This window comes from Melanotaenia boesemani, chromosome 3 (assembly GCF_017639745.1).
Source record: "Melanotaenia boesemani isolate fMelBoe1 chromosome 3, fMelBoe1.pri, whole genome shotgun sequence".
Taxonomy (NCBI): Eukaryota; Metazoa; Chordata; class Actinopteri; order Atheriniformes; family Melanotaeniidae; genus Melanotaenia; species Melanotaenia boesemani.
The window spans coordinates 37,417,912-37,444,379 of record NC_055684.1 but is presented as its reverse complement, the minus strand read 5'-3'; the positions used below and the strand labels follow the sequence as shown (position 1 = coordinate 37,444,379).

At 38.7% G+C, this 26,468-nt stretch overlaps 2 protein-coding genes across 3 annotated transcripts in view; both read right to left on the bottom strand.

Moving 5' to 3' along the window:
- Window positions 1-1,315: 1,315 nt before the first annotated feature.
- Window positions 1,316-18,302, bottom strand: LOC121637296 (protein kinase C delta type-like). Its single transcript, XM_041981350.1, has 17 exons — window positions 18,146-18,302; window positions 9,044-9,174; window positions 8,632-8,904; window positions 6,677-6,845; window positions 5,957-5,988; window positions 5,754-5,839; window positions 5,309-5,438; window positions 5,079-5,179; window positions 4,903-4,987; window positions 4,352-4,470; window positions 3,637-3,810; window positions 3,442-3,533; window positions 3,278-3,340; window positions 2,974-3,112; window positions 2,514-2,702; window positions 2,279-2,407; window positions 1,316-2,148 (listed from the first exon to the last, which is right to left on the bottom strand). Exons 2-17 carry the CDS (start codon window positions 9,150-9,152, stop codon window positions 1,990-1,992), a joined length of 2,049 nt encoding a protein of 682 aa, XP_041837284.1. The 5' UTR covers window positions 9,153-9,174; window positions 18,146-18,302; the 3' UTR covers window positions 1,316-1,989.
- A 4,222-nt stretch (window positions 18,303-22,524) lies between these two features.
- fgd5a (FYVE, RhoGEF and PH domain containing 5a) overlaps window positions 22,525-26,468 on the bottom strand; it is a 36,675-nt gene continuing 32,731 nt past the window's right edge. For both annotated transcript variants that reach the window (XM_041980624.1, XM_041980625.1), the window contains exon 21: window positions 22,525-24,252. In XM_041980624.1, the coding sequence (XP_041836558.1) occupies window positions 24,216-24,252 (37 nt within the window). In that variant the 3' untranslated portion in view covers window positions 22,525-24,215. The remainder of the gene's footprint in view (window positions 24,253-26,468) is intronic.

Genomic DNA, 26,468 nt, shown 5'->3' with positions numbered 1-26,468 from the left:
AAAGTCCATTCGTTTTAAATGATAATCGCGCTTCCTCAATGAAATAAGTGTATTTATCGACTCTGAAAACCTCTGTGAGAGCCTTCGAGCATAAACCTTTCTCTGAAACATATTTTGTCGCTCACTTGGACCGTAAAAAGGCTACTGCTTCACAACATAATCCTCCACAATAGACCAACCCTTTGGATGCCTATGACAAAAGGAAAGAAAAGGGGGCTCTTTTTTGCATAAATGAAAAAAAAATGTGCGCACAAAAACTGGACTTGCATTAAGTCACGAAATAGTCGATGAGCCATGAATGAATGAAAAGGTTCGCCGGCATTTATAACATTTATCTGATAAAAAGTGGAGGTGCTGCCATTATGAAACCTTCGAAAAGACAACTCCTATCAGGAAACTGGACATCGTAAATCATTGTACTCTTTTTCTTTTTTTTAAGTAGCTGAGTATTTCAAAATTTAATTATTTATTTTGGCTCTGTCAATGAATGTGTCACCGTATATATAAAAAACGGTCTCCAACTTTGATGCTTCATTGGGTTTAATGTTGCATGTTTTCATGCTGGTAAATATTTTAACAACCAAAACGGGTTTGTCTGTCAGTGCAGGTTCTTCTCGGTCTGCATCCTTCAGCTGACAGTGAAACAGGACAGAGGACGAGCACAGGTCACTACAAAGGCATGAGCTACGCAATAAAACCATCCTTTCCAGAAGATTGGGGGTGCAGTTCAAGCACGTGACCGCTAGGTTCCAGTAAAGTATCTTCCGTCCTGGCAAAATTTTAGTGGGATTTGGCCACGTCTTTACGCAGCGCGCGCTCAAATATTAATAAGAGAATGAGAAAATAAAAGTTTGCCACATTTAATTATGAGTTTAAAGTAGATTTATTCTGAATCAAATGTAAAAGACAAGTAAAAAAAAAAAGGAAAAAATACACCCGCAACTCTTAGCTAACAGTAACATACCTTTTTTTGTATACAGCTCTATTAACTTATCTTAAAATTCCTATATTAAAGTCTTATATACAAACATGTAACATATATTAAAGATCTGTTCTTACAGAGAAATGCCCCTTACCCTTATGAAAAATAGAACATCCTTTAGCATATTCAGGTGTTCCACACACACATGCTGATACTCTTTCCCGCTCTTTCAATAGTCCACAGAATAAATTTAAGCAAACTGAATGATTGATTAAACTATGCTTTAGCTTAATGTACAGAATGTTTGACATCAGTGGTGCACAAAAAAAGCAATTAAAATATATCATCAAAAAAATCTTAAAATTTACAACAGGGTGGAATGCAACTTAAGTGAAAGTTATAATTTACAGAAGAATTTCAATTTACTCCACATTTTTAGTACAGTGCTTTTTTTTTATAAGAGCTGAATCATATCAGGATTCATCAACAAATTAATATTACTGGCTGCAGCATGTCCAGGTGTAAACACACCTACACCTGAAGGAGCACACACCTACACCTGACAGAGCACACACCTACACCTGACAGAGCACACACCAAATGTAAGTTCTGAACTTGTTTGGCTTATGTACGCTATGCCAGGTGTATACAGTACTGTGACTAAATGAAAGCGTCACACTTGTGCCTGTGAATTCAAATTTCATGATATAGCCCACTGAATTATTCATATAGATCCAAAGTGTAATCATAAGAATTTTATAAAGTTTAAAAAGAAATCCTGAATGCATCATTGACAGTCCCCAAGAATCAACAACAATGACACTCCCTGACTTTTCTGAAGGTTTATATTCTCACAGCTGAGACAGGATTCTAGTTTTAGATGCCCGAAAATATCTTGGTATAATTTCCTTCATTCTCTAACAGAGGGACTTTACAAGTCATAGTCAAGCTTAAGTCTGGTTGATCCTAGACTAAATACAAAATAAAAGAAGAATACAAATAAAAAAAAAAGAAACATTTTTTTAGAGTGCTGGGCTAAAACTGTGATTCTGGCCATGCCATTTTTTTTATTTGCTTATCACATTCTCCAGTTTGGGGTTGACAAAGGAAAAACCAGCAAACGCATTCTGGTCCATAGAGTCTATCAGATTTTTGTCGCCATGGGAGAGGCGCGCCTTCTCATTCAGGAACTCACGATCAAAGTTGCTGCAGTCACTGGGTGATTTCTGTGGGTGGCAGGTCAGGAAATTCAGTTAGCTCAAAGTATTGAAGTAATCAGCATCCAATATGCATGCAATTAAATTTAATCAAATGCATTACTGGTGCCGTATAGTAGGAAAATAGTGTTGCTCTTACCACTTTGGGCTTAAAAGGGGGATCCACTTGTCTCTTTTCCAGTAATGGCCAGTTGATGGTTTTAAAGAAGGCGTGTGCACGGATGTCCCCTGACACGCCCAACCTGCGGCTGGGCTCTCGCTCAAACAACTGAAAAAGTGATGGCAAACAACTAATTTAATTACAAGAACAACACAAGAAAGTCCCTGCAACACATTGACCTGCATTAGTGCATCTAAAAAGTCCAATTATTGACCTGTTCAAGCAGACTCTTGGACTCCTTGGTGATCCATTGAGGGTAGTAAGGAACATCTGACCTGATGGAGTCAAACAACTCATCCTCGTCATCACCTTGGAATGGTGACTGACCAATCAGCATCTCGTACACCAGCACACCAAAAGACCACCAGTCCACTGAGAATGTGTACTTTTGTCCAAGCAGGATCTGAGATGAGAAACAATTAATAAAGATCACTGATGTGCAAGAAGAACATGTATACCTGCCATTCAGATGCATCCTGCTGGTCTGGGTTTACATGGAGAACTGAGTGAGAATGCATTTGTGTTATAGTTAGATGCTGTCATGCCTCCCAACACCAGGATGCACACAAGCAAATTCAAGCATGGTGGAAAAAAGAAAAGGAATGTATGGTGAAGGCTTTTTAAAAAAAAAAAAAAAAAAAAAAAAGCTACATCCACCAGGCCTTGAAACCAACCTCTGGTGCAATGTAGTCTGGTGTCCCACAAAATGTGGTGGCCCTGTTTTCTGGAGAGATATTCTCTTTACACATGCCAAAGTCTGCTATTTTTATGTGTCCATCCTTGTCCAGCATCACATTGTCCAGCTTCAAATCTCTACAGAGAGAGACAAATACAATCAATGTCAATTTTTTTGATGCAATGCATTTTATTTGCAGTGAGGTAGCGTGAAATAAGATTAATGTCCAGTCTAACATGTTGTAGTAGGAGGTTGAGCAGAGGCATTGCAGACAGTAGCGCAGAGTAACTGTTGGCTCTTACCTGTACACAATTCCATTTGAGTGGAGGAACTGCAGTCCAACTACTATCTCAGCTGCATAAAATCTAAGTTAATAAATAAAACAGTTTTATTATGATGACCAGTAAATGTTACATATGCTATGTAGAAAACAACTGCTCTTCTCATTGAGCTGCAGTGTCCTTACGTGGCTCTGTTGAGATCGAAGCGGCCTTTATCTTGAATGTGAAACATCAAGTCGCCTCCATTCAGATACTCCATTACAAACAAGAGGTGCTCCTGTGCAAACAACACATTAGTGTCAGCTCACCGTGAGACTCAAATGACACATGCTGCTCTGGTATATTTTACAAGCAGAGATGAGCAGTAGGCGTGTGCTTACTTTAGACTGGAATGTGGCGTAGAGGTGAGTAAGGAAGGGGTTCTTCCAAGCAAGAGCCAGGACTCTCTTCTCCACCATGGTGCACTCAACATCATCGTCCATGAGAACTACATCCTTCTTCAGAGCCTTCACAGCAAAATACTGACCCTGTCCCTTCAACTCCGCCAGCAGCACCTGGACATGTTAGAAATACTGTGATTATACAACATCCAGGTATGTCCTTGCAAACTCAACGTGAGCAATGTTGGCTTTGCACTGAGATGCACTTTGACGGATCTCAGTGCTGTGCAGCTCTGATAAAAAGTTTCCCCCCAAGTAACAACGTTCTTGCTGAAGGCTACTAAGCATCTATAGGGACAGATGAACAAGTTTGCTTGTTTCTTATCTAAAAATTGTCATATGCCCCAACAGCTGTGTGTTGGGAGTTATGTTAGAGCTAGATGGCGGCAGCGTAATAATGATCTGGTGACTCATTATCTAGATGATAAAACACTGGGGCAAACTACAGCTGCTGTGCAATTTAAAATGTAGTTTGAGAAGGTTATATACCACACTTTGATGAAAAAGATAGCAAACAAATCGTACAGTGCTGTCAGAATCCATCACATGAAAATGTTGCTTTGATGGCTGTATTCGTCCACATGTGGAAATTTAATTTTTAAGTCCAAGTTAAATTGAGAAAAAGTGATTAAAAGGTGAAGACCACAGGGTTTACCTTGCCGAAGCTGCCCTTGCCCAGCACCTTCAGGAAGACCAGATGGCTGAGGGTGAGACGTACTCGGGGAACTGTAACAGCAGCTGGGGCAGGGCTCACGCGCTTGCTGTCGCTCCCAGCTGCAAACAAACATTTGCACTCTTTGAGTAAATGAATATGCAAACCTGCATGCAAATCTTCATGCAAACTCACAGAACAGAGGATAAGAAATTTAAGACAATGGAAACCAATGAAGAAAAATTATCAGTGACAACAAAAAGGAGGTCAAATCTGATACAAAACTACTAAAATTCAAAAGCTTACTTCTACAGCCACTGATATTATTATTATTATTATTATTATTATTATTATCATTATTATTATTATTATTATTATTATCATTATTATTATTATTATTATTATTATTATTTATAACACACTTTATATTAAAAACAAATCTCAGAGTACTACAGTAATAAAAACAGCTAAAACAATAATAGGGAAAAAATCAAAACATGTCAGCAACCAGGTCTAGGACTAAATTAAGAAGAGAAAATTATAGCGTATCTTACCATTAGTATCTGTCGCTGGTTTCTGGAGTTCTTGATAAATCCCAACGTCATCTGCTCCGGAGTTGTCAGTCTTCTTCAGGCATTTCTAGTGGGGGAGTTTAATGAAACCAATTTGATATCCACAATTATTAAAAGTAAAAAGAAAAAAGACACATAAACCCAAGTACTGTACAAACCTGGGAGACTTGAGACAGAGCCTCTGCCAGTACTTTCTGGTTGATTCCACACAGATTGGCCACTTTTTTCTGGCAGTAACTGTGGACGTTCATCCCACAATCTAGTCAGCGGAATGAAGCAGAGATGGAGAATACATCAAAAGGAGTAAAATATAGGTGGCAGAAGAAAGGCAAACAAACATAACATTTGATGTAGTTCAGGTAAGAAACAAAGAACTGAGTGGCTTCACCTTCACATTTAAGGCCCTGCCTGTAGAGACCCCATAGCAGACTGCCACAGTGGTCGCAGAATGTGGGGCTTTTGTAGTTGTATAGTTTGAAGCGATGTGGCATATCAATCTTGAAGCGCTCCTTCTGGAACTACAAACACACAGGCCTCCATTACACCCACAGAATTGAGGTTTCAGCTGCTTTTCTAAAGGAAGGTGAAAGTCTAATTGGACTGGCAGCACTTGAGGACACGTCTTCACTGATTACATTCATCATGAATTTAATAGCAGAATAACTTTATAAATCATAAAATACCAGAGGGCAAACATAACCATTCTTAAACCACAGCTAGAGAAAAAAAGGTAACAGTAGCCAGCATTTATAAAAGCAAACAGAATTCATCGTCAAGGCCAAATCCAAGGCTGACATTTTCTATCACTGCTGGAAAACGTTAACCTTGCTCACCATAGTGTCACGACTGTTGGCAGCGGTTCCAGTGCACCTGCCAATGATTTTTTCGATGCATTTCTTGTGGATAGCTGCATTGCATTCTTTGAGAAATTAACAGTGAGATGTTGTGTTAGCTGTGACGTGGAGATAATCTTAAATTACAAATGTGCAAATACTGACTGTGTTCAAAATAAACAACAACAAAAACAAACACTCACGTCTGCATTTGTAACCTTGTTTGTTGAGCCCCCTATGTGAGAAAAAAAGGAAAAAAAAGAGATTAATGATTATATTTTATGCCCCATGACAAACACAAAGAAAGGCTCTTCTGCAGACACTGGATTGGAGTGAGACACCCTCAGTGATTTTTATAGTGTAATTTTGCTGAAAACAGTGATGTATTTTTGTTGGCATTGAAATAAATTTCGACATAATACTTCCATTTTATGCAGCAGCTTCCATAACGCATGTCATGTAAAAATAATATGTTAGTCTGTAATAATAAACACTAGGCAGTTAGAATACTGCTGATAAGTGGCTTTGAGTCACACTCTTATGCACTGGCTTCGACATCAGATTTCCTCCTGCCCATCCTTAAAGGGATAGATAAATACTGTAGTTTTGGGGGTTGGAAGGAGCATGTCACACCAATTGGTTCTGCTTCCACAGTTGGAAGAGGACATGAAAGTCTTGTGGGATTTTCCTTGTGTTTCATTCTCAGAATGATATTCCTACAATTGTTTATTAATAAACAGCACTGTTGCTGGGAAACAAGCAGTGATACATATTAGCTTCCTCTTGGTAGGTAATCCCCAGAGCAGCCTTATATCTAACCTAAAAAAACACACTGAAAGCTAAAATATTTGGCATTCTAAATAAAAATGGAGGCATTAGAGTGACAGCTGCCATGCAATACAGGCTGGACTTTAGCATCTTACCAGAGGAATTCTTTGCAGACAGAGCAGAATGTCGGCTGGCCGAAGAAGGTGGCAGTGAACTCATGGTCCTTAATGACATGAACTCTTGGCTGCTTGATAGCGCCTCTCCTCCTGTTGAGAGTCATCGTGCCATCTTCAGGAACAGACTTCACCGACTGTTTACATGCCGCTAAGGGAAAAGATCAAGTTACAAATTAAATAATATTTCTATTCCAATCTACACACCAGAGCATGTTTAATACACATTCACACTGATATATCTTTAACTCTGTGTGAGTGAGAGATATATCACTTTGATATATATCTGAAAGTGCTACCCCCCCCCCCCTTTTTTTCCTCCTCACATAGGCATCATGACTAATCAGTCTTTAAGTAAAAGAAACATGATGAAGGAGAGGAACAAAACTCATGCGCTGGTGTTAAATGGAGGCTTAACACTGAAACAACCCCTCCTGGATGAATTGCATGTCAAAAGAGCAGGAGCCAAAAGTCAATCTGAGAAGACCAGAAATGAAGCGTGAGAGCAGCAAACAAAGAAGAAAGAAACTGCATAAGAGATCGGAGAGTAGGAGAATGGATGGGAGGACGGCTGGCTGTGGCTATAGAGACTAACAAAAAAGGAGTCACCTTAAAGAGAAGACTGATAGATGGTGAAAAGTAGGGGGAGTGAAGTGGCGAGGGAGATAAACTAATTTCCTATCTGTCATTCTATGATTGCATTTATATGCTCGGGCAGTGCTTTGGTAAGCTGGGCTAAGGAAGTGGGAGGGAGGAAAATAAAAAGACAGACAGGGAAGGTAGACTTTGATTAGAGCTATTCACACATGCCTAAAAATATCCCAGGCTGCTTTTCAGGAAACCTGTAGAGTGAGTAGGAGTGAGCTGATGGTGCATGGGAGTCTTTCATAATGGTGATCCCAAATTCTGCCACACCCACAGAGAAACCCCCATCACTGGTTTATCAGCAGGACAGATACACATCAGACGCACCGTCTGAACTACTGAGCTGGTCCGTGAATGTAACACCCCATCACTGGATTTAATATGAAGTTAAACTAAAGTAGGGATCTAAAACTTATCGAGTGAAAGATAAAACAGACCTCATCGACTGCAAATTTTTGTCTAAACCCAAAACCTTATGAAACTTTTAGGATATTGTATCAGAGGAAAGTACATCACTAAATCAACACATAATTTAAAGACTTTTATAGACCACACAGCCACACCTGAAGTCAGCTGACAGGTAAGACCAGCAGGCAGACAGTTAAAAGATGGACAGCTGGTCCAGAGAGTGTTAACTCCACAATCTACATGCAAACATACAGTAATGAACTTGTTAAGTTGTGGATGTGAATAGCAAACCCAGGGAGATGGAGACCGTGGTGAGGAGGCATTTCTGCCAGTAGAGGGCAACACACAACCACACTGACAGAGAAGAGCTGACATGAGAGTGAAAACAAGTGGAAAGGGATAAAGGAAGGAGGGGGGCCATTCTAGCAGCCCTTCCAAGAGTACCATCCCCAGCAGTATATGACTCCCTGGTGGTCTAGTGGTTAGGATTCGGTGCTCTCACCGCTGCAGCCTGGGTTTGATTCCCAGTCAGGTAACTTCCATTTTGATAACTTTTGCAAAAACATTTTTTGTTTTATTACTTTGTACTGAGAATGCTTCAAGTCCAAATTTAAAACTAAGTATTTCACAAAAGCAAGAGTGTTCTTGCCACTTATTTGGAACTAAATGCTCACATGAAAAAGGTATTGTCACATATGGAAATATTAGAATCTGATGACGGTTGTACATTTACATGGAGGATATTCCAGATAAATAAGTATAATTTAAACAAACCAAATTTACAGTTACACATTAATAGCAGTAAATATTGATGTTCTGCTCTGGAAGAACAGAATTTTATTTTTTCCTATTTAATATCAGGCATTTTATTATATAAGATGTACCTGCATCACTGTCCTCCAAGAAAAACTGCGCCGCCATCTGAACCCTCCCTGAAGGATGCAGGTCAACCCAGAACTCTGCACGGCCATTGGTTTTGGAGTTCTTGCAGCGTTCTGCGAGCACACACACACCTATAGTGGCCTTGGCCAATGGCTCCTCTGTGCTCTGCATAAGAACCAATTCAAGGACACGCCCCTCATGGATGTGAGCATCAAAAGTGGACTTCCAAGAGGGATACATGGTGGGCTTTCTTTGAACCAAGGTCTTCCCTCGTTCTGTGAGAGAAAATAGGATCATCAATGAGGAAAAAAAATCTTTTACAGGAATGTCGCAGCACAAGAGTGGAAAGATGGTGACTGTTCTTCTGCTATCTATATGAAAACTATAAATGTACACATATACATCTGTACATACCAGTACTGACAAACTCCTTCATCTTGATGGCACAGATGGGAGGGTTAGTCAGAGACGGGAGAGCACCTGTGTCATAAGTAATGAGGGCGATACGAAGGAAGGGTGCCATGGCGACCACTCACCCAGGCCTCCTGGAAAAACACAGACTGACAGTTAGGACAAAGACACACACAGTTTCCCACATACATATTCTTGTATTTGCCTTGCTCAAGTTCTTTACTTAAAAGAAGCAGGAAGAGCATCTACAGCAAACAGCACCCTCAGATGTCAATGACAGAGGAAGTAGAAGTTTCCAGCTGAATGCATAAGTTTGGAAACTACCCACCAGTAAAGAGGGAAAAAAGACACAAGAGTCAGATGAATCAAATAAGGGAACAAGAAAGTCCAAATGAACAAATTAGAAAGAAAAAAAAAGAACTGACAAACTTTCATTCTTAAAAAGATATCCATCCTCTTTTTGCATTCTGTAGTACTGGGATGCATTCATCTTCAGATTTTAAACAAACACAAATCAATATTCTACATTTAATTACAAAAGTACTTAAACACAAAAAAAACTTTGCAAGAGAAGCAACCACCATACTTCACCCAGACCCAACAGCTCCAGAGCTTTCTGTGTGTTTTTGCACACTTCCTCTCAAACCTTGTGGGCAACAAACTCTTTCCACCATCACTGTTTGCCCAACAATCTGAACTAGTATCAGGTCTCTTTATTGTATCTGGACACAATATGTTATGTGGAGTTTCATGCCGCCTCAATTTTTTCTCAATTTTTTTTGGTAGTTGAAATCTCTGTTGTTGATTCATTGTTTGCTCATTGGTACTTCATAAATTTGTCCATGCAGTGGATAAGCAGTGTAAAAACTATACGTTTTATTTAACCCTGCTGCACCACCCTTTTCATAACTCTGCCTGGGAACCACTGAACTAATTGTCCTTTTCAACCCAAGAAAACACCACAAAGCCAGGCAGTGTTCATTTATTTTGGGCACTGTCTCAAGGCAAACTGCTTAATGTTTAACATGCTGCTTCACAATATTTTCATTTCCATTTGTGTTTTGTGCTAAAGAACACAATGTCCTCTAACAGGAACATACTATCATTAGAGACATTTTTCTTAAAGGGGCATTGCAACAAAAATTGTGAAATTCTGTTGAGTGAAAATGCAGCCAGTCTACCCTCATGTCAAATAGAAACTGTTCTAATGCTTAATTATCTTTTATCAGGAATGTTTCACACCAAAACAGTCCCAGATTCTTTGTGCATAACCCAAAGCACTTTAGCCTGCATCATAAATCCCAGAACAGCAACTAAACCCTGCAGAATTCATCCAAGAATTTCTAAATGGCACTTTTTGTGCTCTTTTTAAACCTGCACAGACTTGAGACTTTGTTTAAAAAACAAGATTTTCTAGGCTATGCAGAAACTAGGCACACAGCTGACCAAATATTTGAGAATTTCAACCTTCAACTTGTATTGTAAATTGTTGACTTTGCTCTTATTTTTACCAATATTTTAAAAAAATGGTCAATGTGTCTTGAAGACTACAGGAATAAGCCAGCTGCAGCTCAGGAGGAAGAGGGTCATCTGCCACTCAGAAGGGCAGTGGTTTGATCTCTGACTTCCTCAGAGTAAAGCGCACTTTATTTCTGGTGTGTACAACAGTGTGTTTAGACAAATCCATGTTGTACAAGTGTGTGCGAGGAAGAATGGGTAACTGCAGCTTGTAGCATAAAAACAATTTGAGATCCATAATTTTACCTTTTACCACGAGCTGCACAAGCTAGTCCTCTCTCTGTAACTCGTTTCGAAGTTTCAGATCCTCAGTCAAACTAACCTTGCAGAGGGGTGTCACACCTGCAGCTTTTCATTGTAACTTCAGACGTCTAACCATTCCACTGCTCTCTAAGCACAAGTGTCACGTCTGACTCTGTATGTTGAGTGATGAATAGGTGTGACATGGAAACTTCTTGTTTTTAACCAAGTCATCACTCATAAATGGATCAAGTTTGCTTATGTTCATGCAGTTTCTCACCATGTTTGAGAGGTTTCAAGTGACTGAACCAGAATGGGATACAATACAAGAAGCATGCTGTCCAGCCAACAAAAGCTAAACTAGATGCTATTTTAAGCTCTGACTGGAACAAAATCCTATTTCAGTTCACGGAGGTGAGGGGAAACATTAGGCTGAATATTTTCTTAGTGCAGGAGTTTTAACATTGAAGGGAAAATACTCATGTTAATCAATACGTGCAGATACTGAAATTATATAATTGCCATGTGTTGTAAATGAAAGGTATCAATGGACTTCTTTTCAGGATCTGTACTGATAATAGGCAGTGATTTCCTACAGAAGCCAGTTTATATTCTAGATATTCTTGGTATGTGTGAGGTAGTGAGTAACAGTGGCATTTCAGTGGCCCTCAACACGTTGCACATTATATTGAAAGCTGAATTAACTACTGCTTTAATAATCCAGTGGTAATCATTAGCCTGCTTATACAATACAGCACACAAGTCTGAAGCACACTGAATTCTTAGATTCTTATTTTGCGACATTATCAGGGAGATGTTGATCTGAAGACTCCTAAATAAGTGATTGCTCTAAAAGTTATTTGACATCCTATAATACTTCCCATACATGTATACATAGTCACATAATCAAAGAGTCATGCCCACTAATACATGTGGAAGCATACATAAAATATATATGGTTAAAGTCCATTTCCAGTCTCAGACACTCATTCATTCTCCTGTGTACACAAACATAGACTTTACATAGAAAAGAGAGCCTTGTTTCCCCAGAGAGAGTGGAAAAAATGAGTGCATGCAATTGGGGAAGGGGTGGGTAGAGGAAAAGGGCAAGTGAGAGGAAAAGAAAAAAACTGATTACCCACTGGAGGGCAGGCCAGGAGGACCAGATTATTACTCTCACTAAATTCAGCAGCAAATAAATAACCTACCAGCAGGGCAGATGGTGTTAATGCGCATGTCCTCAAGGAGCTTTTACTAAACAGACTGAGGACCAGTAAAAGTACAGCGAAGCTCACCTGGATTCCAGTGTGTGTTATCTGTTGTAACTTTGCACAGAACAAAGAAATTCCAAAATTCCATGCTGACTGGAAATGGCCACAGTATGCAGAAAAAATTCCAAGATGTACATAACGCGGTTGCGGCGTTAAATGCCACTTTACTTGACAGGAAAAAGAACTTGTGTGTCACACACAAGAACGCTTGTGAAAAGCAGCTGCTATAATTAATGTGCCATATTTTTGTTGATTACATTATTTTTTCTTATTCTTTTAAGTTGGGAGAAGGAAACAAGAAAAAGAATCAGATGTCCTGGGAAATGTTTGCGCACGGGGACAGGCTGACAAAGCAAATACAGTAGTTGTTAGCTTTGGGGCCTCATGCAGAACTGCATGAAAACCCAGACATGCCTCTGTGGTGAAAATCACTAATGGGCCCAGGAAGACTTGTAAAACTAAAAACCATTGTCAGTGAATGGTTTTTATCAATGCAGTCACAGAGGACAGATTAATCATTACCACAAGGAAACAAAACATTGCCATAGTTTCCATATTTTTACCATGTTATGGTTTGACAGTCAGAAATTTGTTGACCCAGTTTCAGCTTAAGAAATCTGGCTATATAACGATCACATGAAAACAAATAAAAACTTTTCTGCGACAGTGTTTTTATTAAATGCTACACAATAATAGAGAATGAAATGTATGTTATATAAAAGACAGGCTTTCATGCTCAGTGAACTGCCACAAACAGCCCAGAGGGTTTGAAGGCATTGAATTACTGGAGATATTCCTTAGAGAAAGCACTGATCAAGCAGGTCTAACAGGCTGGGGAGCCGCTCTGTGTCTAACTTATCAGGAGATCTGAACAGGTCACGTCATTACAGAGAATAAGAACTTAAACAATAGTCAGAGCACTGAATGTTTCAAGATACTGTCATCTTAGATTCTGCCACCTGTTTTTAAGTAGAAGTAATTCTGACTTTCTACAGCAAAAGTGATGATTTTTGTTTTATAAATGTATTTATTCTACAGTGTTTTAGCAGTACAATGATTCATGTACTTATTCCGACCTGTCAGGTAAGTGATGTTTGGTATGAAAATGCCTCTCTTCGATACGCCCTGGGTCCCAGACAATTATCACAAGTCAATGTAGTTGTACTTGTGCTACCGGAACAATAATGCAGCAGCAGCAACACCCTAAACGCACTGACTGTGCACCAGTTCAAGTGAGCCAGCATCAACAATATTAGGACCCTTAAAGTGCCTCACTTAAATACAGTACTGTCTATTTCACCTGTGTTTTCCCTCTAATAACACATCGATATTTCTGCAGACAAAAGGATTATTAGGCTTTGATAGTCAGATTTCACTTCTGCTGACTCATCACCAAGAAATCTGAAATGGTCACAAATTTAAAAATAAATCAAAATCCTTCCTAAATGTTTTGTTTTCAGGGCTCTGACACTGTGCATGCTATTGTTCACTCTTATGATATAAGCGACACCTAAATAGAACAAAGTTACTAACATCTGCACGTTTCCTGCTGCAACAGGCCAAAACGTCTCACGTGGAAAGAAAAAATACTGAAAATGTCTTCAAGATAAAAAAGATTCCACGTTCCCTGAATTATTCACTTGACAGGTTTTCTGCAGAAGCTTATTTGCTTGTCTTTACCTACAAATCTTGGGGGGAAATGTGTGTACAGTAAGTGGGTAATAAGGTCTTCCTCAGTGACAGAACTCAATCTTAATAAAAACTGTCCTGAAAGAAGGAACACAAAGGTAGGAGGTGAAAAGTTCTAAAAATGTCATATAATACATAGAAATATATTTGAAAATAAATAAAATTATTAAATGATATTACTAAAAGGCAGCAGTGAGCTAAAATACCTCCCAGCCCTGAGCCGGGTTTTTCCTTTCCTCTGTCACCTCTTGCATGCTGACGGTGGGGGATTGGATCAAAGTCAATCTGCAATCTGTTCGTTTTCCTTAAGTAAGCTACAAATGGGCGGCTGTATCTCAGGGGGAAGAGCAGTCGTTTTCCAACCGGAAGGTCAGTGGGACGACTCCAGGCTTTCCCTGACTACATACCGATGTGTCACGTTGCCTCCCGATGTGCCTATCGGGGTGTGAGTGTGTGTGAATGGGCGTGAGTGTGATATGTAGTGTAAAGCGCTTTGAGTGGTCAAGTTGACTGGAAAGGCGCTATATAAGTACATTTAGCATTTATTATAAACTGGCTCGAATGGATTTGCCTGTAAAGCCCTGAGATGACGTTGTGAAGTGGTGCTATACAAATAAAGCTGAACTGAATTGATACCAGTCACTGTTAGAGAAGGTCAGCTTTAGATGTTGCTGGCTCAGATGATGCCATCTTGAGGCATGTGTACACTGCATTTACATTAAGAAATATGCACCATATTAAATAACCACAAAAATTTTCCTATGATTGCAACACACATGCATCCCAAACCAGTTCTTCCAGTTTATGTTCTTTTTGTAATTACTTCAAAGGGACCATCCTGTCAACAAGTGACTCATGGCTGATGAAAAAGAGATTCTCATCAAACAATCACAGACAGACTGCCTAAAGGGACCTGAGCTTAGCACACTAAACAACAGCTGATCAAATACTTTACACAAGTATTTTGAACCTGAATGAGCATGGCCAGAGTCGCTCCAAAAGCTTTTAGCTTGGTGTGTGTATTGCACCATAAATCTGCAATTTAAGAAAGTAAAACAAATAAAAAAAAAAAAAATAATAAATCTCTCCACACTGGAAATCAAGCAGTCCTGGACAACAAAGATCGATGTGATACTCCAATTTTATATTTTGGCTTAAAAAACGACTTCATTATATCAACTAACAAGAAACCTCTAATTTCCTAATCGAATGACGGGCCAACTAACTATTCAACACAGGACTGATTAGGACTGGGCAATTCATCAAAATGAATCAAAACCAACATTAAGCACTAATAATCGATGTAATCTTGCTCATGTCAATTATTTAAATATAAATGTATTTTAAAATATTTATTAACTGCATGTGCTTCCTTTCACTTATAATAAAAGCATTATCTACTTTTCTTTTGTGAAATATTTGCAACAAAACTTTCAGTTAGCTATGAAAACTAAAAATAAAAAACAATTCCTAAATTAATTGTAATTGTGATATTGATCTGAGGTCATATCACCCAGCCCTAGAGCTGATATATGCTAGAATTAATAGATTTGTTTTGTTTTTGCAATACCAGATTAACCTATTTACTTTTTAAACAAACCAGTTTTATCAGTGAATATAGTCACTATAAACAATCAACATCATAATCAACACTTTTTAACTATCAAGTAAAAACACCTTTAGCTCAACTGAAATTGTTGGTTAAATGTGATATGGAGATCTACACTTAACAAAAGGGTTAAAATATAAAGTGTATGATCTGAAATTGTGGAAATATGAGCAATCTTTGCACGTTTAAAGAGACTAAATCAAATTTTAAAAGGAGAAATATTAAATCTAAAATAGAAAACATCTTTCATTAATCCACAAAAGTTTCGTGGTGGCTCTGTGCTGTGTACTCTTGTTGCTTTTAAAACTGTCCCAAAAGCATGCAAGTGTACTTATGCACACGCGCGCGCACACACACACACATGCTAATAACCCCGAACAAAGAAGCCTTTAATGAATTTCCACGGAAACTGGCATGAAGGAATCAAAGCTTGCCTTTCTTTGCTAACCAAGGTTAATATCTAAACACACCGTCCAAATGCTCCCTCTCTTACATTAAGCACACAAACTGATCAGGTTATTCTGAGACTGTGTGGAGAAAAGTGACCAACAGAGCTCGATGTTCATTGTTGAGAAATGTATCTCAGGAATACAAATTCATAAAGTCCCTAAATCACCTCTGGCTTCTTTCTGGGAACCACTGGGCTCTTTGGCACATGGTCAAACCTGCTGTACCAGCATGGAAAGAATCCTGCCACTGTGTGAGAGACTGAGTGTCAATGTTCTCTCCACATGCATTAAAAGCGGTGTCCATTTCTGCCTCGCTCACAGTTCACAAAGGCTTAGTTAAAGCGAAGAGAGCAGCATCCAAGAAAAGAGAGCCAAGCAGGACTGCAGGTTGTGAATGTGTGTGTGTGTGTGTGTGTGTGGAGGGTGGAGGGTGGAGGGTGGGGGGGACGGGCACTGGCAAGAGCTGAAGGGCATGCAATGATCCAAACTGATTTACAAATACCTGAAAAGCAAATTTCTCTTCTGCATTTTTAGGTAATGCTTATAGCAAAACAACTTAATTAAAAAAAGGTAATCACAGAATCAAACGTGTCATTTGAATCAGAAGCCAAATCATTTTAGTGAGACTGTTTTACGTATTAGAAATGCAACGTCTCTTCAGGCACATTTTACATGTCACATCAGGTTCTTTTACTGCATTAAATTACATAGAAAACAACTATATTAACGCATCAGGGCAGAGTGTAATAACAAGATATGTGACAGCTATGGCTCATGAGACAGAGCAAAACAAATTTCAAAGGTTGGCGGTTCAATCCCTGTCCCTAAAGTCAAAGCGTTCACTGGAAAAATACTGAATCCCACACTGCATTCATCATTATGTTACTGTGTGTATTGGAGGGCTATACACTCACTTAAAGAAACAAAAAAGAAATATAAAAAAAAACATGTGGACATGGGTGAATGTGGCTTGTACTTTTAAGCACTGGGAATGATCAACAACACCAGTAAAGCATCATGACATAGTGCTAACACGCTACTCCACACAAGTAATATCACCTCAACAGTATTTAGAGTTTGTACTCTGTGTGTTGTGCTACCATAATATGAGTACTGCATGGGCAGCTCGTCGCTGAGCAGATGTCTCTACTGCACCCTCCGAGCAATTCATGATGCCACGAGCCAATATTGACACTCCAGTAACTTCAGGTAGATGTAGACAGATAATGTTACCTGTGCAGAGCTGTGCTGCCTCCACAAAAGACTCCTGCCTCAAACTCAGAATGGTGTGGGTGTGTGTCACAAGACTTTTGTAAGCAGTAGAAGGAAAATTTCAAAACAAGGTAACATGTTTCATGCAGCTCCTGAGCTCCTGTGGATTCAGAGGGCCAAGCGACATCAGCACACAACAGGTAATCCTCACATGGACATGACTGCACAACCCTGGAACCATAGCTCACCGTTTCTTAGTCAAGTGGAGCTTTGATATATATGACACATTCAGAACAAGTATTTGTATCATAATAAGGCATATACATGCTTGAGGGAACAATGAATGCAGTTTTTACTCTAAGATCTGGATTCTATGAGGGAGGAGGACCTCTGATATCTCAGGTTAATGGACTTTAGTCTCAGATATGAAGAACACAAACCGTCTTCAGTCCAAGTGAAACCACAGTGACTCATAAGAAGCTGCTGTTCATCATCTTTATTACCAAATTTTCATTATTACTTAAAGTATTAACTATATGCACCCAGTAAAAAAATTGGGTTGTTCTATAATATGCATTAAAAATCAAGGACATACAAGTTCCTTTATATAAGAAATAGTGATTCCAATAGATGCCAGCCCCCTGTTTTAGGCAACTAAACTAACACGATGTGCTATCATGAAGCCTTTTTAAAATTATTATTAATGAATGAATGAATGAAAAATACTTTATTAATCCCAAAGGGAAATTCAATTATATTAAGGGTTTATTATGGCTTTCTTAACTTAGTCACTGAAAAAGATTCCGATGACATGGGAGACAACAGTTCCTCAGATAATTTGAGGTTTCGTGTCATACACCTGTAACAGTGACACATGGCTTGACTTATTGTAGCTACAGAACCCAAACCGGCGCGAGCGAGACTCGTTCCTGAACCCAGACAGTCGCTCTGCTGATGCGAAGCTTCGCTTCCCTAAAACAAAGCAACAAACAGGCGACTTCCAACACCCACATGACAGCAGCCAAGCAAAGCGTGTTTTCCTCTCTGTCAAACACCGAGATCAAGTTTTCCCCAAAGCCAAAAACTTTTAGCCGCTTTACATAAAACTGTAACTTACCTCTTTTTTGTTGAACTGCGCGAGGCGGTATCGAGTGAAGTAATTAAAACCACGGTCTTTCCTGGCTTTAAAGTCTTAAATGAGTTTTAAGGAAGTGCTCGAGCGGGCTGCTGCGCGTGCAACCTCTGTCTGAGTCTGCTAGACAGGTTGTACAGCTGCTCTTTAGGAGCAGCGTAGAGGACTGAACGTGTGACGTCAACCAGGTGAATTCCCCAAGACACGCGCACAAGCAGATAACCTTTATTATTAAGATGTCATTTGCTGAATGTTAAGCTGAGTCCCTCTCAGGACTGGACTGACTACATACTTCATATATGGAGTTATGGGAAACGCTGACTTCTCTCTCTGTGTAAGCACGTTTGCCTAGTCACACCTCGACCTGAACTTGACACCATTTACCAAACAGCTTACTTGTGTTAAAAGCAAAACAAAGAAGAGACAAATGAGTTTTGCAGTTTCAGACTTAATGTTAACGCTTCTTTTTATTGCTCCAATGGAGGTGTGAATTTGACCAGAACGAACAAAAAGGAAGGAAATTAAGGTTATTTGTATGCTTAGTGTATGTGCTGATGAACAGTCTCCAAACTGGCTTTCAGCGTGTTGATCATATGGTGGTGAATCATCAGTCTCCACCCACTGAAACTGTATGGCTTGAATGGGTTGTTGCCTTTGCTCCTAGAGAGGTAGGCTATTTGTAGTTCCAAAACAGAGATAACAATGACGTACAGATTAGGAAATGGGGGTTTAAGGCTGACAAAGGATACAATACAAAACCCACAATTACTCACCAAATCACTACCACCATAAGCACTGGGAGACCCAAGCTACAGTTTCAGTAGAAGGACCATTAAATTCATGCAGGTAAAGTCTATATGTTACATGTAATTCTAAAAGTTGGCCTGAAATGTGGAATTAAGCACACTGGATTTGAACTATTTTTCACTTGCATTAGAGCTTTGTTTACCTCGTTCTCTTCACCCTGTTGGCTTGAGCACAGAACAAAACAAAAACTCCTACAACAACAAGATAAGACAAGATAAGACAAAACAAAAGAAGATACCATACCATTTTATTTCTAAAGCACTTTAAAACAACGTAACAGCTAGCCTAAGTGCTGTGCGATAAATTAAAAAGAGAAAAAGCATCAAACCGGCACAAATAAAGAACATAATATTGATCCGTCTTTCTGTTCATTCCTCCCATCAAATTAACTTGCTTTCCCAACTGATGTCCAGTGGATTTGTTGTTGATGGACTCCTCCCTGGTTTTACCCTCACCCAGCACTCTGATTTAAAGGGAACTACTTCTAAATTGGAGCTTTTTCCTCAACAGAAGCAAGAAAAAGAAAATAACTTCATGTCTTCACCATCTTTCAAAGGAAGAAAAGCAAGTTAGAGTGACATGTTGTTTTCTGATGCCACCTTTTATGTGAAGATAAGCTGCCTGTCAATGGGAACACCTAGAATTACAGTAAAGGAAAATTACCCCTTGCACCATAAAAGTTTAAAATGAAAACACCACTGTTGTTCATGAATTCCACTTTGAAGTTTAACCTGTTTCTGCACTTCATGAGGGATCTACCGTAACCATGTTAAGCCCTTAAAGGTCATGTCATTCATACAAGATGTATGACATGACACAGCAGAAAAGAAACCTACTTCATACTTTCATATTTGAGCTAAGACTCAAATCCGGGCAAGGGACCCAGACAGTTCCTGTCATGATGGCCATTTCTGCCATGCCAGCAGTGCCCAAGCAAACATCACAGTGAGTAATGAGAGGAACAGAAAGAGGCAGGGAGGAAGGGAGGGAATTAAAAAACAAGCCCTAAAAAAAGGAGAGAAATGGTCCTTTCATCAAGAGACATGCCACAGACTAAATCTGTCTATTACTATCTGTCCTCATTTTTCTCTCCTTTAAACTATCACTTCCCTACTCAGTCCCTCTCCCTTTGTTCACGTGTAAAGTCTGAGACAAGGGAAGTTCAACTCTTGCTTCATTCCAAGGTTAACCTAATCTGCTTTTAGACAAACAGACATGGCAACACAAAGATGGTATAAAGTGTATAAATATGTGTTTATAATGGGAAACTAAATCTGCCCTGAGGTAAAGACTGTTATGATTGTCTCCTACTCTATACAAAATTCAACAAAGGTAATCGTGTAATTTTAAATACAATAATAAAAGAAAATTTCTGGTCAAGTTTAATACAATTACCCTTTAAATTAAGCAGATATTAAAAATTAAGCTGGAAAAACAGGTTTGGTGTCTCGAGGGTTAGATATACTGAATTATTTGCAAGTTTTTTACAGTTCAGTCTGATATATTTTACTTTGCCTGCTAACTATCAGTTTACTCAGTTTGATCCCGAACACTTTGGCCTGCACAAAATTAGAGTTTGAGCAATTTAATACATGGTCTCATATTGGATTTCTGGCCTCCTGGATATGGATTGGAAATTTCCAGTTGTCTACAAGGAGAAGCTGTCCTTTTGCTATCTTTAGAGGTACTTTTCTTACATTATGCTGAAGCTACAGAAACAGAAGGCTATTGGTTTCCTGCTAATGGGAAGGGTTTGTGAATGTGTTAGAAGCAGCAGAACCAGAATGAGGCTGAACATGTGGAACGAGGTCCAGGTGCTTGGAGGAAATGAACACCTTTCTCTGCTGTAAATGCTGCTCTCACTTCTGTCTTTCTTGTGTAATGTCTAGTAAGTATTGGGTCACTGACACTCCTGGGATCACATATGCTCATATCTAGAGCAACCCCAATCTTCCTATTTTCTGTTCTGCCTACTTTCTGACTAACATGTTAATCTTTTATCCTAACAGATTGAAACAGAAATGATTCTTTGTTATGTACTTTTGTCTGCAGTAAGTGTCTTTAGCTCTGCTTACTTCCTTCCTAATTACATTTTTATTGAACATTTTAGATTTATTGAATACATGTTGAATTAAAGAACCTAAATCGGGTGATAAATGAAAGCCTCTTCTTTATTCTCCCCCTTAGTAAACTTTCACATTGGGCCGGATCTGTGGTCATTAATATTGCAGGTGCAGACCTGCAAATAAGCAAAAACATATTTTGTGCAGTTTCTTTCTCTTTAAATATTCATGGCAGCCACTGCTTTCCTTGTGGCTGGTCTGCTGTCTGACTTGGTACTATTGATACTATGAGCAATTAATATATCTATAATGGCTTGTCTTACCCAGATGTGTTAAAAGAGAAAAACAGGGAGAGAAAAAGGGGGTCTGTTTATAATCTGTGCTGACAGTAGTGAATATTTGGCCAAAACAGCTGCAGTTAATAGTAATTGTGTGTAACCTTTATGAGCAAAAATAAAGAAATAGTCTTATTAATTTGTGTCTCCCCTTGGGTCAATTAGTCTGATGAAAATTGTAAAATACCTAATTGTCAAAGTCTAATTGCAAGAGCTTCCCATTAAAATGTTACAAAGACTTTTACAAAGAGTCTCAACCTAAGCACGGTGTTCACAAGTAAAGTCTTGCTAACTAAATCAATACACAACAAATAATGAACTCCATATGGTCACCCAAGTCACTAAAAGAGTAAAAAACAACAGCAGTGATGAAAAAACTGCATATTTTTGTACATTGAGAGCATGAAGGAGGTGGACTTTATAATATCAAAATCTTGTTATTCTTCAGTTACAACACAAAAATTTTAATAAAATATATAAATGTATATATATATATATATATATATATATATATTATTTTTTTTTGGAACCATATCATAATAAATCTTATTTCTTTAACTTAAACATTCCATACTTATTGGAGGTTAATCAGACAGAGAGGAAGAACTTCAGTTTCAAGCCGGGGTATTAAAACGACTTAGATTAGATTTGCTTTGATGATGTGCTGCTGCACCCTGCTGGATGAAGGAAACACTTCACCAACCTGCTTTTACCAGATGATACCTGCCCTTCTGCTGTTGATCACCAATTGAGGGATAAACACACAAACACCTCTACGAAGAAATAAAACAATGTTTTTACAGAAGTGTGATGAATTTTATCTGCAGCATTGTTCCACTGAACTGATTCATATTGTATTTAATCCTCTTGTACTTTGTTGGAATAGTAATGATTATATGTGTAGTCATTATTCTGTGGCTACTCTTATTAAACCCTGCTCAAGCAGTTATTAATCCTTTAAAAAATCTAACTGGAGTTCTTCTAATTGCTCCATTTTAAAAACATTTAGCACTGATGACTGATTTCACTCACGATAAGCCAAACAACTTGCAGACATGTTCAGAAGGTTAAAAATAGTTTTGAGTGGATGGGGACTTAATATTACGAGAAATAAACAGATATTAATGTATGACAGCTCAACACTGGGAATGTCCATTAGTAAACTTTTTAAAAGCTGTTTATTCTTAATATGCATCTATGTACATGAACATTTACAGTGCACTATTTGCCCGAAGTACAACCCATAATAATAACGCTGTAAGTGTGAATCATAGGAAACACATAGAAAAGCTGAATAGAACTCAATAAACAAACGTGTATTTTGTAGAAATAACGACGTGTAGTATAGCTGCATTCCTAATGGAAAATGTAATGGCTTCATGTTGATCATTTAAGAGAAAATATTGATATCTCTTATGGTAGAGTAGTAAAAAAATGAATACAATTCCAGTGTTCTCCCAGCTAAGCAATAAAAGATGCCAATAAAAAATGTCACAATACTATATTCTTATGTTTCCGGAGAGTAACAGTTTACAATAGTAGAAGAGTACAGCATGTAAGAGTCGATTTAAAAGAAAGAGGCATGAAAAAGAACAGATCCGTCCATACAGTACTGTGATAACACAAAGAACGAAGAGTACAATTTAATTTCAGGCACATTCATCATTAATTGCAAATTGCACTGCATTCAGTTGGAGGAAAAAATCGGCACTTCTGAACAGTATGGCAAATATAAAAAAGATTTAAAAACCTACAAACTAGAAAGTGTCTTTGAAAGTGTTCATCATTAAAGAAATGTATTTGAACGACTGGCATGCTGAGGGTCTTTTTTTAGATTAAATTCAAGAGTAACACTGAGTAAAACTCCACAAGGGATATAATGTTCACATACACTAATGATTACAATGAACCTTTACTCAGAGCATCATGTAACACCATTTCTATACAAATAAATCATATATTTGACTTCAATACCTGTGGTTTATACTTCACAACATATATCCAGAAAACCACACATCAGTAAAATGGTGGCAAATAGTTTCCTCCTTTTTTGCAAGATATGAGCATCAAAAGTGATGCTGACAGGTTCGTGCATCGCTGCAAAGGATGTGATGTGATTTGCTCCTGCAGAAAAAGTAGTTTAATAATTCAGTTGTAAAAGACAGAAATGAGAGAATTAGTCTTCAAATAGCCACAAATGTCTCTTTAGATGATCAGCAAATGAAATATAAGACTTGCAGATGTGTATAAGCTTAGAACTAATAACAATAAATCTGCCTATAACGTGATATTTTCATTTCACAGGTCTATATATTTTTTATTTTTATTTGAAAGGTTTTGGTGCATACAAATGTCTTTAAATATGTTTAGAAATATTTATAAATCCTCATATTTTCAGTTGCTGATCAACTCATTTATTTGACAATAATTTCTCTCCATAAAAACACAACAAAGTTAGAACACTTTAGTGGGACGGCTGTTCTTGTAAAAAATTAAACAGAGAAAAAAAATCCAGGTTTATTCAAGCTGCTTGTGAAAAATGAAGGCTGCTGTGTTAGATCATGTGTGGGGAACAAAAGAGTCTTCATGCGTAAAGTTCATCCCTTTTATATGTTTCTACTCCTCTTCACTGAGTAAAACCCCTCCGACTTTTCTCTCTCACCTTCCTGCCACTAGATGGCAGCCTCAACTTGATGATTTGCCATGCTTTGCTTGTCTTATTATCCATGTACAGGGCAGATGTGATAAATCTTAGATGATGGTAGTTTGCAGCAGATAGTTTTGTTGTGCTCCACAGAGGAGTTCCAGCAGCCACAAATGGTAGGGGTTATTCATGTAACGGAGCAGGTGCTATAAAACTGTAGCCTCCTCCATGGCGTTGACCCATCTGAAACACAATAAATTAGCATGAGACTTTTTTTTTTTGCATGGGCTGAATAAAAAATCTGAACAAAGAACTGACATCAGGACATTTAAAAGCATTGGCAGGGCATGTCTGAACAAGAGATACCACAGGTACACATAGACACAACTCGGGGTCCAACAATCTCTGTTAGATTTTTCTTTAACTTCATTAAAAAAATATAAAACACAACTGCTGCAGCACCCTCTTAATAAAATTACACAAAAAAGGTTTGTACAAGAAAAGGCCTGAATCCTCTGAAGCTAAACTTTTTATATTTATTCCATCATATATTTTATTTATGATATATGATATAAAAAAAATTTGTCCCCTTGCCCTCTGTGGGCGGTCTCTCACCAAGCTCGGGTCCTCTACCAGAGGCCTGGGAGCTTGAGGGTTCTGTGCAGTATCTTGGCTGTTCCTAGGACTGCACTCTTCTGGACCGAGATGTCTGAGGTTTGTCCTGGGATCTGCTGTAGCCACTCTTCCAGTTTGGGGGTTACTGCCCTGAGTGCTCCGATGACCACAGGCACCACTGTTGCCTTCACTTTCCAGGCCTTCTCAAGTTCTTCTTTCAGGACTTGGTATTTCTCCAGTTTCTCATGTTCCTTTTTCCTGATGTTGCAATCGCTTGGTATTGCGATGTCAACCACAACGGCTTTCCTCTGCTGTTTGTCCATCACCACAATGTCCGGCTGGTTTGCCATTAATATTTTGTCGGTCTGAATCTGGAAGTCCCACAGGATCTTAGCTCGGTTATTCTCTACCACCTTCGGAGGTGTTTATATATATATATATATTTATATGGTGCGGGCCCTCTGCCTTTTGGGGCAGTGTGGATAGTGTGGATTGAAAGGTCGTTGCCTTCTGTTTGTAGTGTTTTTGTCTCCTCTTTCTTTTTTCTGCTTTCTGTTTTTGCTTCTTTTGGTTGTCTTCCTTCTTTTTCTGTCCCCTCCGGTCAGGTCCAGCAAGGTTACATGGAGTCCATGATTCAAAGTAAATAAATAAATAAATAAATTACTATCAAGCCTTATACCCATAAGCCTCCCCTTGGCAAAGCAAACTTGTTTGGCACAATACAGCAACCAGACTATCATTCTGCTTGCTATGATGCTGGACAGGACAGGTAAAAAAATTAAATAAAAAAAGAGGCCCCTGAAACAATCCAGCACCTCACAGCAGGGTGCAAGATACTGGTAGGCAAAGAAAACATGGAATACCATAACCAAGTAGCCGGCATAGTGTACAGACACATCTGTGCAGAATCTGGACTGGAGACCCCTAGGTCACAATGGGAAACACACCCCAAGGTGGTGGAGAATGAGAGGGCTAAGATCCTTTGGGACTTCCAGATACAGATCAACAAAATAGTGGAGGCCAACCAACCGGACATTGTGATCATGGATAAGCAGCAAAGGAAAGCCGTAGTGGTGGATGTAGCATCCCCGATGATGGAAGTATCTGGGAGAAGGAACACATGAACTGGAGAAATACCAAGGCTCATGGAAGAACTGGAGAAAGCCTTGAAGGTGAAGGCCACAGTAGTACCAGTGGTCATCGGAGCACTGGGGGCCGTGTCCCCCATACTGGACTGGTGGCTAGGAACAGCTAAGATCTGGTAGAAGACCTGAGCTTGAGCCATCCAGCCTACCCAGGAGAGATGAGAGGGTGGGTGAGGGAATGGTAGGATATCTATCTATCTATCTATCTATCTATCTATCTATCTATCTATCTATCTATCTATCTATCTATCTATCTATCTATCTATCTATCTATCTATCTATCTATCTATCTATCTATCTATCTATCTATCTATCTATCTATCTATCTATCTATCTATAAACAACCATGTCTCTCCCTTCATTGCATTCTTTTTATTTGGTTTTACTTGTATTTAAATGTGATGTTGTTTTGTCATTATTTTTATTCTTGTATGATATTGCACTGAACCACTAGGCTACCTCCCTATAGTCTCTGTTATTTTCCACTTGGGGGCTTTATTAATTTGATTGGGAGATTGCTGCATAAACAAGATATCATCCACCATGCCTGGTTTCAGCTGTGTTCTCCATTCCTGAGTCACATAACCAGCAGTGGAAAACTTTCTTTCATTGCACTGGATGCAGGGATGGAAAGAACATTCCTCGCAATAACGCAAGGTTTGGAAATACTCCTGAAGGGGCTTCACAATAAAGGTGACC